General features: G+C 42.9%; 1 protein-coding gene across 2 annotated transcripts; it reads right to left on the reverse strand.

The window, feature by feature from the left end:
- Positions 1-645: 645 nt before the first annotated feature.
- Positions 646-9,192, reverse strand: LOC118386265 (macrophage receptor MARCO-like). 2 transcript variants are annotated; one of them, XM_035773871.2, is made up of 14 exons: positions 9,024-9,192; positions 7,630-7,731; positions 7,194-7,484; positions 6,579-6,605; positions 6,405-6,458; positions 5,084-5,164; positions 4,832-4,876; positions 3,426-3,503; positions 2,948-2,992; positions 2,680-2,769; positions 2,396-2,440; positions 2,190-2,264; positions 1,708-1,872; positions 646-1,519 (listed from the first exon to the last, which is right to left on the reverse strand). In XM_035773871.2, exons 1-14 carry the CDS (start codon positions 9,139-9,141, stop codon positions 1,389-1,391), a joined length of 1,347 nt encoding a protein of 448 aa, XP_035629764.1. In that variant the 5' UTR covers positions 9,142-9,192; the 3' UTR covers positions 646-1,388. The 2 variants fall into 2 exon arrangements, with proteins under 2 accessions (XP_035629764.1, XP_052378334.1); XM_052522374.1 differs by lacking the exon at positions 9,024-9,192 and adding an exon at positions 7,978-8,005.
- Positions 9,193-13,199: the final 4,007 nt, after the last annotated feature.

Below are 13,199 nucleotides of genomic sequence, written 5' to 3' on the forward strand. Positions count from 1 at the left end.
CGCCCCCCTCCTCTTTCCCTCTCTCCCTTCCTTCCTCCCTCCCTCCGTTCCTATCATTTATTTATCTGCACCAGACCTCAAATACATTCGGTGGTTCAGGGGTCAGGGAACGGGCCGGGGCGACCCCGGTTTCGACTGGCTAATGAACGAGGGAGACAGACCCCCTCATGTTTATTTCCCAGCTTTGCTGAGAGCAGGAGTCCCGGGAGAGACAGAGACAAGACTGCTGAATGATAATCAGCACTTTGTGTTTTAATATGCCTGGTCCCCCGGCATATGGATGGAGAGATGGAAGGATGAGGAGAGAAGCGAGCCACTTATAGGAGGGATGATGGTGGTGCCTAAGGAAGTGACTCAGGTTCGCGTCCCCTGAAAGGGAATGGTCGTAGACGAATGAGCTGTGAATCAAATGCTCTGTCGCTCCCCTGAAAGCAGGTGGCTGTTTCTGTCTTACACTAAGAGCACCTCATTCTACAATACAGTCCATTTCATTTTCACAAGACATTGTTTAACTGGGCAGCAAATGAAAGTTTTGGCATATGTTGAATGTGAAACATTTTGTTTCACACTGAATAGTTTCTTATTGCAAAGTGAAAAGCTGCATGTCACAACCTATTAGCCATTGTCTAGATCACAGGACCCAAATGTGCTTGGATACATTTATTTAATCATTTGGACACCAGCCCGAGATAATATTTACACTCAAGTTATTTTGGTCCCTTAACTTCACTTTATCTAATGTAATATGACTGACTGGCTGTGTCATATAGAAGTGTTGACCCCAATTCTGTATGTCTGTCAGGAAGGAGGTGCTTGTCCTTCAGACGGACCTTTAACCATGCTTGCCTAAGCAGAATGATGCCTTGGTGTGTTTGTGTGTATGTGTGTATGTGTAGGAGGGTGATGGTGAGTGGGTGGAGATTTGGGATCAAGAGGCGAAAGTAGATGTCACACAGCATTTCACAACATTTAAACAAACAGCATCTGACTCATTTTGTCTGATTTTTCACTGTTTTACTTCAAACTGATGAAACTGGTTTACAAAATGCCATTCAGTTTTTTTCTGTATAAACTTTCTTCCCGGGTACTATTATATTATTATAAGTTAGCTTCATGTTAGTTAAATGCCATGTTTATTGAAATGCCTATTAATGTTGTTTTCTGTATAAACTTTCATCCAGGGTACTATTATATGATTATAAGTTAGCTTCATGTTAGTTAAATGCCATGTTTATTGAAATGCCTATTAATGTTGTTTTAATAAGATGGGACAAAGTAGATGCATCAAGTGTGTGTGTGTATATGTGTGTGTGTCTCTCTCTCTATGCATCTCTCCTCCAGTCTTTTTGATGGAGTCCAGGAGTCTCTCTTTTGGATCCAGGACACACTCACACACACTGCACCCCAGCGTCCTCATTGTGTTGACAATTGTTGATGCCCATGCCATTGTGGGGGCAGTCAAACACACTGGCCTCTGTGCCTGTGCAGCGCAGGTCATCCAACCAGATCTTACCCACTCCTAAAAGAATCACAACAGAATCCACAGGCCAAGTCCAGGAGATTCAACAATGAACAATGAGGAATTCATGAATATATATAGAGTAAAACAGAACTCAACCAGGAAAGGATCTCTATACATCCTCAGTAGGAACAAACAGACAAAACCAAATGAAGGATCTATGGAAGTGATAAGGTTCTTGGACTCACCGGGGCTTGCCGTGAAGACTGCAGAGGCTCTTTGGTACCCCAGCGTCTTGCAGAGCACCGTCCCATCCACCGTGTCGAAGCTGTCGTCACACACCGTACCCCACTGCGCCAACCACATCACCTCCACTCTCCCACGAGTACCCCCACCAACAATACGCACATTCGCTGTCACCAGAGAGAGAGACATTTGAAAATACCTTATACATGCAAATGATTGAAAATGAACTGTACTGTATTCCAGGCCCATAGTCCAATGATTATTCACATGAATATTCAGTTAAATGAATACATATCATATTTACATACAGTATATATTTTACGTAAACAAATGCACACCAGCACATGTGTGTGTGTGTGTGTGTGTGTGTGTGTGTGTGTGTGTGTGTGTGTGTGTGTGTGTGTGTGTGTGTGTGTGTGTGTGTGTGTGTGTGTGTGTGTGTGTGTGTGTGTGTGTGTGTGGCTCCATAGGTCCACACACTTACCTGGTCCAGCTGCTCTTTCACCCTTTTCTCCATGTGGACCTTGACTTCCAGGACTTCCCTGCAACCCTGGAAGACCTAGGACATGCAGAAGTTAAAATTAAACACACACACACTCACACACAATCCCGCACGGATGCACAAACACACAAATTAAACACACTCACACGCCATCACGCATGCACGCACACACACACAGACGCACACACCAGCAAGTCCTCTTGTTCCATTAACACCAGCAGGTCCTCTTGGTCCTGCGGGAAGAAGAACAAGAGCTACAGATTTGTACAAAAAGTCATACATGACACTTCATGATTATAATAGCACCTAACGTTAGGAGAATATAATAAAGATGGGAAAATGTAGACAATCTACATAACCTGTCGTTCTTGTAATCAGTCATTTGAAGGAGGGGATTTTACTCTATCATGCCCCTGCTTGCTTCAGCACAAATTATGAGGCTCCTTTAGCGCAGAGACAGGGTGAAATTCACCTTCAGGTCCTATGGGTCCAGGCTCTCCTGTCGGCCCTGTGTCACCCTTCAGACCACGGGCCCCTTTTACTCCATCACGCCCCTGAACTCCTGGAAGATTCACAGCACACTATGTCACACTCGCTCTACAATGTGGAGGCTATACAGTACAGTAAACACGGAAATGCTAAAATCGGAAAAGATTTGCATCCAGTCACACACACACTAACATGTAAAGGCAACCTCATGCTTGGCCTCATGAAACAGTTAAACATCAACAGTTATTTACCAGTGTCCCCTTTGGTTCCATTCTGGCCTGATATCCCTGGTAAACCTGTGAAGAGGTTGGAAGATAAAGGTTAGAGGTGGCAACAAGAGTAAAGAGTAGACCAGGTTCAGCTTGTTGTTGAATAGTAAAAAAATAGGTTGTTTAGAAGTAAGCACTTCAAATATGCAAATATGCACAGAGAAGTATATCTCTGTGTACAGTACGAAGGAAGTTAGAGTTAGTTTTGCGAGCCAATGATAACGAGCATGACAGAAAATCTATGGGTATCTGCTAGCATGCTATTCCAGCCATTGTGATAGACTTCCAGTCATTGCACTAATGCTAGTTAGCAATGGCTCACGCATCTACCACAACTTACTTCATACTGGACACAGAGACATAAAAATGGTATCCACAAGTTCATCTGACTCTGGGGAAGTAGATAAAGGGCCTCATTGCCAAAATCCCGAAGTATCCATTTAAGCCCATGCAGACTCACCAATGTGTCCCATATCCCCCTTTGGTCCCTGTGGTCCTGGCAGCCCAGGGGATCCTGAACAATTAGTGGCTGCACTGTCTGTATGACACATAGTCAGAGTTACTGTATATATATATACACACACACACACACACACACACACACACACACACACACACACACACACACACACACACACACACACACACACACACACACACAAACAGACTATCCACTAAAGACAATCAAATACATGCACATTAAAACACAGGGGAACTTCAACCCTTTTATACATCATATACATTTTCTCCGGCACCATAGCAGTGGCTACTTGTTGTGAAGTGGCTATGTTAAGAAAAATGTACTGTATTTGTGCTAAAGCAAGCAGAACTCCAAACTACCTTTGTTTAAAGAATGCATTCACTCAGCACTTCTAATTTCAATTCAGAGGACATAAAATGGACAGATTTCACAATCACGATCTGCTGATATGGTTTCCGTATTAATGTGACAACAGGAACAGAAACTGAGAAGGCTGAAATGGAAATGGAACTACTGGATGAAAAGATCACAAGTTAATTTGAGCAAGTCATGATGACATCATATTTATGATAAGTCATAATATAGGATAATATAAAATATACATTTAGTGTGGAATATTTATATTTATGACTGTTAACCCCAAAAGTGGAGTTTGAGTGTATTGTCAGGAGTCCTACCTATTCAAGGGCGGAAGGGAATAGATCATTGTGCTCACCAGGCTGTTAAGACTATTAACAGTGAGGGCGATTAAGTAAAAATATAAATTTCCTTTCATGGAGAGAAAGAATAGTATCTGCCTGGGCATCAGCAACAGTAGCTTTAACCATCTAACCTACACTTTTTAAAATGCATTAATGTCACCCCTCAAAAGCTTTTGAAGAGTCAGGGCTAGTTTTTCAGCTATAAAAAAAGCAAAGTCCTGGAGCAAGTTCAGCCAATCAAATATGAATCAAGAGCATATTTATTTTGATTGGGCTGTGGGACATCAAGTGCACGACACACATTTACTCTGTGACAGATGGGGTGAGAGCGGGGGAGAGAGGCGGAGTCAGAAGGAAAAGGGGGGAATATTCAGTATTCCTGACACAATTAGCCTACTCCACCTGCAGACCCGGCCCCTGTGAAACTGTCAATAATTAATCTAGCCTCCATCTAGCCTCTCTTAGACTAAAAGAGCTCACTAATACCACAGTACTTCAACCAAACTATGGTGAAATATTCCCAGCCTGTCCACTAGGGAGCTGTATAAAGTTAGTGTTGATGCATGGGTAATTGTTGTGGTAAACAGTCAACTTATCCACCATGTTCTCCACAACTCTACTGCTTGAGTTCTATACAATGTTAGTACTACTGGACTGGTTCTATGTTAGTAATAATGGACTTACCGGGTGCACCAGCTGGTCCTTGTGGTCCAGTGGCACCATCTTCACCTGAAACATTGACATGTTATAGAGTTGCGGTACTGAATGGAGATAAATAGTGATATAACCACAAGTGAACTCTGTGTGAGCCGGTGTATATGAGCATTAAGAACCACAGACTACTAAATGCATTGTTATGACATAAAAGATCAGTAATTCCTATTGGGATTTAGATTGAGGTTAAGCTTTGATATCAGTAGGAGTAAGGTGAATCACCTTTGGGTCCTGGTTCCCCTGGATTTCCCTTCGCACCAGTCTGGCCATCAACTCCAGGGTCTCCTTTTTGTCCTGTCTCACCTGGAACACACATTAACCCTCTCACTATCTACTGTCTCACCTGGAACACACAGTAACCCTCTCACTATCTACTGTCTCACCTGGAACACAGTAACCCTTTCAGTATCTACTGTCTCACCTGGAACACACAGTAACCCTCTCACTATCTACTGTCTCACCTGGAACACAGTAACCCTCTCACTATCTACTGTCTCACCTGAAACACACAGTAACCCTCTCACTAACTACTGTCTCACGTGGAACACACAGTAACCCTCTCACTATCTACGGTCTCACCTGGAACACACAGTAACCCTCACACTATCTACTGTCTCACCTGGAACACACAGTAACCCTCTCACTATCTACTGTCTCACCTGGAACACAGTAACCCTCTCACTATCTACTGTCTCACCTGGAACACACAGTAACCCTCTCCCTATCTACTGTCTCACGTGGAACACACAGTAACCCTCACACTATCTACTGTCTCACCTGGAACACACAGTAACCCTCACACTATCTACTGTCTCACCTGGAACACACAGTAACCCTCTCACTATCTACTGTCTCACGTGGAACACAGTAACCCTTTCACTATCTACTTATATACAAAAGCAAACATTAAATGTTACTGAGTGAATTACGAATTACATCAAATCAGCTTTACATAGAATGGTCACAGATCACTTGACAGAGAAAGGTCTTTATGAAACATTATTGATATTGAGTCTGATGGATTCTTACTTTTTCTTTGATGAATTATGTTATTGTGAAAAATACAATCATTGCCTCAAAAAAAGGCACTTATCCATGTTAGCTGACTGAAACTGTCTGCCTGCTTACTAAACGGGAGTAGTTAGCATCCACTCTATAGTGTGATGAAGGATGGCATTTTGGTAGGACGACCTATTGGAAAACGCCTGGCTCAGACTCTAATGATAATATGTTAGCTTGTGTGAAAGTCCATTCCTGATTGAGACTTCATCCAGGGGTAAATGCATTGACTAAGCAGTGGGTTATTATGAAATGGAGAGGCAGGCAGATCATTCATCCTTCACTTTCTCTGATCTGGAGATGACAGGTCATCAGTTCTTCATTACTGGACAGATGAGAAGCTAAATGCTAATGCTACATATTTCCTCTCCTACAACCCTCCAATGTGTGGTAGAGTTAGATTGGTGCTGAGCTAACATTGGTTGTTGCAGTGACACGGTGATGCCACTACAATGGAGCAATGTAGCGCTTTAGGTGGACTCACCTGTGTCTCCCTTCTCCCCCCTCACACCAGTTGCCCCCCTCGCACCAGGTGGACCTAGGGAAACCATAGCATCAAATGACATGGGAATTACAAGCTTGTGGTGTAAGGGGCATTGATAGCTCTCTTACTCTCTTCTGTGGTTGTTGATTTTGCACTAAGGATGAGGGGACTTACCAATAGGTCCCTGTGGGCCTGGTGAAGCTGCAGTGCAAAAATAACCTGCATTATTACACCAGATACACTCTTGTATTTTTATTTTTATTTTGAATTTTACCCCCTTTTCTCCCCAATTTCGTGATATCCAATTGTTAGTAGTTACTATCTTGTCTCATCGCTACAACTCCCGTACGGGCTCGGGAGAGACGAAGGTCGAAAGCCATGCATCCTCCGAAACACAACCCAACCAAGCCGCACTGCTTCTTAACACAGTGCGCATCCAACCTGGAAGCCAGCCGCACCGATATGTCGGAGGAAACACCGTGCACCTGGCGACCTGGTTAGCACGCACCGCACCCGGCCCGCCACAGGAGTCGCTGGTGCGCGATGAGACAAGGACATCCCTACCGGCCAAGCCCTCCCTAACCCGGACGACGCTAGGCCAATTGTGCGTCGCCCTATGGACCTCCCGGTCGCGGCCGGCTGCGACAGAGCCTGACACTCTTGTATTTTATACTTTGCAAAGCATAATGTCAAAATATGGGTGTATACCTACGTCCATGTGTAACCATATTTTATATAAAACGTCAAATCTATCAACCTGGACATCCTGCCATTTCTTACAGTAGCTACCTTTGAGGAATCTGAGTGTTTTCACTGTGTCCTGAAGGAGAGTGGTGCTGGCATTGATCACACCCAGGTCTGTCCTCAGTTGGCCAAGCTGTCCATCCTCCCCACATAGGCTGCTGACCTGGGTCTGTAACCTCCCCAGGTCTCCTCTGAGAGAGTTGGACTCCAGGCTGGTGTTCCTGGCCAGTGTACGGAGGTCCTCCTCCTGGTTCATCCCCAGGGGGATGTGGATGTCGGTCAGCATCGTTGTCCTGGAGCCAGAGGAGGAGAAACAACTAGACTCCATCGAAATGACTGGGGGAGAGGTGCACAGAGACATACAAATAGTGTCACTAATACAGTTCAGGATATAATGGGAAATCTAGTTTCTCCTTTACGTTAGACAAATGTGCTTGAACCATTTTGGACATAAAACCAAACCATTTTGGACATGATGTACCTTTGTAAAGGAGGAAGATATTCAGTGCAGTCAGAAGGACGAGGTAAACGACAATAACATTCAGACATCGCTGTGCTCCTCTGGCCTTGGCTGGTTTTAGATCTGAAACATGTTGACATGAACACAAACAACATTTATGCTACATTCCAAATGGGCCACTATCACCTACTCCCCTAAGCACATGTCCAAGTCAAGCAGTGGGTTACTCTGGTAGAACGAGCTGATGTGATCCTCTCCTCTTTCTACTGATGTCTCCATGTTACTCCAAAGTGACAGACAACACCCCTGAGATCCTCATCAAGACCCTCTTATAACAACGCATCATTACGTAAAAAACATAAAACCCACCCATTTGACTCATAGTGGAAGTCATCTGATTTGGGGATGAGGTTGCAAAAATGAGCTGTATTGACAGTGTTAACAGCAATCTGTAGAAAAAGGGAAGTAGCATGGGGTACATACGTTTGGATTATCCTGACACTAAATTCTACATATCCTGCTAAGAATGTCTGTTCATTGCCTTTCACAGGAAGTACTCTTTCTCGAGAAGTATACCAAAAGTATACAAAAACGTTATCTTTCATTGAAAACTGCTACACAAAAGAATACAATCAATCATATTGCTTAAACTTATCCAATTCTTGGTCTGTCAAGGGGTAGGGATTACAGGTAGGGATTTAGAATTCAGATAAATGCATCCCTTGGAATATGGAGAAATGATCTCAACAAATCCACAGACATGGCTGCTCTCTTCTGGCCATTTCTCTATTTCTGCCTCAGTGTAGAAAGTCAGGCTGTTGAGCTTGGTTAATCGCACTCATCTACTGTAGGTTGCCACAGCAGGTGCGTCTGGCCAACTAATATAAAGTTAGAACTCAGTGCTGTCATCGGTCTCTGCACATGGTAAAATCTCTTTGGCTAGACTGGTTCTTTTTTGCAGTGCACAGACAGTACTTCTACTTCTGTTTCATTCTCCACCAGCACTTTGAAATTGTGTGTACCATAGCAATCTTATCCCTCCCAGTTATGTTCTCACAACGATTATCTCCCTTAAGAGTTTGAATGTAGTTACAATAAATTACCATGCACTGTATTGAAGATCTTCCAAGTCACTTTATGATGTAATAATATAATAGATCCAGACAGTTTTATCCAAAGCCTCATGCTCTACCAACTGAACTACCACAGATAACACTTTGCACCAATTCAAAGTGAATTGGGTAAAGAACATACTTTGAAATAAGAAAGGCCACATAGGCCCCTAGCACCAGGGGTGGAATATAAGACAAATCACACAAATAGCTCACTACTGTTGAATTACCAGGTCTTTGGTGCAAGAAGAACTTAGGTGTTAAAATGTTGCCCCTGTGACCCCCAGGTCCACCCCTGCTTACCGCTGCTCTGGAAGGTGTACATGTCCGTCCTGCTCAGTTTCATGTCCAAGTCAAGCAGTGGGTTACTCTGGTAGAACGAGCTGATGTGATCCTCTCCTCTTTCTACTGATGTCTCCATGTTACTCCAAAGTGACAGACAACACCCCTGAGATCCTCATCAAGACCCTCTTATAACAACGCATCATTACGTAAAAAACATAAAACCCACCCATTTGACTCATAGTGGAAGTCATCTGATTTGGGGATGAGGTTGCAAAAATGAGCTGTATTGACAGTGTTAACAGCAATCTGTAGAAAAATGGAAGTAGCATGGGGTACATATGTTTGGATTATCCTGACACTAAATTCCACATCTCCTGCTAAGAATTGTCTGTTCCATATTGCCTTTCACAGGAAGTACTGTTTCTCGAGAAGTATACCAAAAGTATACAAAAACATTATCTTTCATTGAGAACTGCTACGCAAAAGCATATAAGCAACGAAAACAACATTACATTTACATCTCTCTCTCTCTCTCTCTCCCTGGTGGGGATCTCAGTGGGTCAAAGGTTATATAGGTTACTGTTGCCTTCTCTCTTCATTTCTACTCTTACTCCTTCCTTCTCCTTTCTTCCTTCAACTGTTTTGTTGTCTCTCTCGTTCCCCCCTCTCTCTTCTTCTCTATCCCTCTATCTTAGATACGAAATCCCAACAGAGAGGACAGCACTGAACAGGCTCATCTGATTTTTGATTGCATCCTGCCACCTTGTGGTCATTGGACAGAAGGCAATCTAAGGAACGAAAACACTTCCCTGCCCTAATGTGTATTTAGTGTGGCTGTGCACTGCAGTCGATTAGATTAGATGAGGGAAATGTTGCTCTATCTCAATTGCCTAAATCTGTCCTCTCCTTGGCCAGGTTCCACAGCTAAGACAATGTAATGCAACAACCAATGTTTGCGTGCCAAGGTCATTGACTGTGTCATAAACTGACAAATTGCTATAACATATGATGTGGTTCGCTGATACTTAAAATACCTACCCAGGCTTTAGAAGATGTGTCTGCAACGTCTAAGCTCTGGAACGGAGCCCTTGTCTCCACCCCTTCATCTGCACTGATCAGTGCTTTGAAGGAAAAGAGGAGAGGATAAGTGGCCTCATAGCTGTTGATATCCACTCTCACAGCAGAGATCCCTAATGATAACCGGAACCTTGGAAAGAGGTTCTCTGCATCAGAAACACAAAAACAACCAAGGACATCCACAAGGGTGAGAAATGTTAAACCAAGAAACCAAAGAGTATAGCCTACCAGCTTACTCAGGAGAGAGACCTCACAACAGCACTCTGTATGATACAAATTTCTTAGGATTATGTTCTTAAAAGACAGCAAAAAACCCATTCGGATGGGAATAGGGCTCACATAAAACCTTATCTTTATCAGGTGTTTGAGAAGAGATTCACTAGATCAGGCACCTTGACAAATCACGAGAGAAACCTAACCATTGCTCAGAGTGTGAAGAGCAAATCTCTCAGCCATGGCACCTGAAACAACACCAGCACACTCAAACAGAAGGAGGGAACCCCTGAACTTATTCTCATTATGGAAAGATCTTCACTGAATCAAAAGCCCTTGGATAACCCCAGAAATTACATAGCCAACAGAAACTGTATATTTGCTCTGACTTTGTGAGCATGTGTAGCCTACCATTTTGAGGCTGAGCCAATGTTGCTCCTAGACCTTTCCGCAGCTCTAGCATGGCAGAAATTTCACAAACTGACTTGTTGGAAAGGTGGCATCCTACGACGGTGCCACGTTGAAAGTCACTGAGCTCTTCCAGTTTTATTCACAGTACATTTGTGTTAGACTAGCTGTGTTTCTGTCAGGTTTTTGTACTGCACATATGATGCTGGAGTGTGCAAAGCAAATGTGCACCCGTTTGATACAAATCGTCATATCATTCTGCCAGGTAGGCCAACTTTGCAGTCAACATTTAATTGGGAAGGTTTTGGGGGGAAATTACTTTCAACATGTAATGAGAATTTTATAGAGCCAATAGACTATATAGCTTATCTTTACAGGTGTTCACTTCAGGCTGACTACCTGCATCTATTGTGTTGCAATGTCCCATAATTGTCCAAATCAACTTGAATATCGACTAAATGAGTTTTGTAGGGACACAATTAGAAAGGAAGGCTACAGCTCCATGTTTTCCTTGTACTGTTTGCAATTCACATATTATTATTTTGACTCCCATTATTATATTCATTAAGGAATAATGCCCTCAGAGGCCAGTGTTTGGACGAGACATTGGTACGGGTGTCAGGCCTGAGACGAAGTCAAGGGCTGGCAAACAGTGCCAGTATATCCTCCAAACATCAGCTTCTCAGGCAGTATCACTTAATTAATAGAATCATGGGAATCAAAATCATATTTTGTGAATTGCCAACAGTTACCAATATATTCAAATAATGATTGACATATTTTAATTACAAACATTATTTTGATGAATGTACTCATACTATTTCATCATTCCACAAGATATAGTCCCTACACAAATCTAGGGTAGCTGTACTTTGGAATATAAGCATTAAGACACATGAAATACCCAAACATACATTAAACAACCACACCACAGTACAATACTATAATGCATTTAAAATAGCCACACTCTATACAATATTATTTTATCCTACAATACAATATCAGACACATTCTGTATCCCACCTGGTGATAATGGGCTGCGTCAGCCAAACCCAGATCCCCCCCCCCCCTAAACACTGGCACAGGATCTGGTCTGACCAGTCGAAAGACCACTGTTACAAAACATCAGAACGAACGCAGCCACTGACTCACTTCAATATCTAATAGAAAATCATACACCCAACAAGACAAACAGAGCGCTAGTGGGCAAACCAAAAATAAATAATCATTTTTTTAAAACAACAACAAAAATAGGGGATTAACTAAAGCTTGATAGGCTACACATCATAATAATCTGTTCTGAAAAGGGGTCAGAGAAAGGGGGTAGTAGAGCTTCTCTAACGTTTTTCAATGTGATATACAAAAAAAAGTATTTAGTCAGCCACCAATTGTTCAAGTTCTCCCACTTAAAAATATGAGAGAGGCCTGTAATTTTCATCATAGGTACACTTCAACTATGACAGACAAAACTAGAAAAAAAATCCAGAAAATCACATTGTATGATTTTTAATGAATTTATTTGCAAATTATGGTGGAAAATATGTATTTGGTCAATAACAAAAGTTTATCTCAATACTTTGTTATATACCCTTTGTTGGCAATGACAGAGGTCAAACGTTTTCTGTAAGTCTTCACAAGGTTTTCACACACTGTTGCTGGTATTTTGGCCCATTCCTCCATGCAGATCTCCTCTAGAGCAGTGATGTTTTGGGGCTGTTGCTGGGCAACACAGACTTTCAACTCCCTACAAAGATTTTCTATGGGGTTGAGATTTGGAGACTGGCTAGGCCACTCCAGGACCTTGAAATGCTTCTTATGAAGCCACTCCTTCGTTGCCCGGGCGGTGTGTTTGGGATCATTGTCATGCTGAAAGACCCAGCCATGTTTAATCTTCAATGCCCTTGCTGATAGAAGGAGGTTTTCACTCAAAATCTCACGATACATGACCCCATTCATTCTTTCCTTTACACGGATCAGTCGTCCTGGTCCCTTTGCAGAAAAACAGCCCCAAAGCATGATGTTTCCACCCCCATGCTTCACAGTAGGTATGGTGTTCTTTGGATGCAACTCAGCATTCTTTGTCCTCCAAACACGACGAGTTGAGTTTTTACCAAAAAGTTATGTTTTGGTTTCATCTGACCATATGCCATTCTCCCAATCTTCTTCTGGATCATCCAAATGCTCTCTAGCAAACTTCAGACAGGCCTGGACATGTACTGGCTTAAGCAGGGGGACACGTCTGGCACTGCAGGATTTGAGTCCCTGGCGGCGTAGTGTGTTACTGATGGTAGGCTTTGTTACTTTGGTCCCAGCTCTCTGCAGGTCATTCACTAGGTCCCCCCGTGGGGTGAGATCTTGTGTGGAGCCCCAGATCGAGGGAGATTATCAGTGGTCTTGTATGTCTTCCATTTCCTAATAATTGCTCCCACAGTTGATTTCTTCAAACCAAGCTGCTTACCTTTTGCAGATTCAGTCTTCCCAGCCTGGTGCAGGTCT

This window comes from Oncorhynchus keta, chromosome 7 (genome assembly GCF_023373465.1).
Source record: "Oncorhynchus keta strain PuntledgeMale-10-30-2019 chromosome 7, Oket_V2, whole genome shotgun sequence".
In the NCBI taxonomy this organism is placed as follows: Eukaryota; Metazoa; Chordata; class Actinopteri; order Salmoniformes; family Salmonidae; genus Oncorhynchus; species Oncorhynchus keta.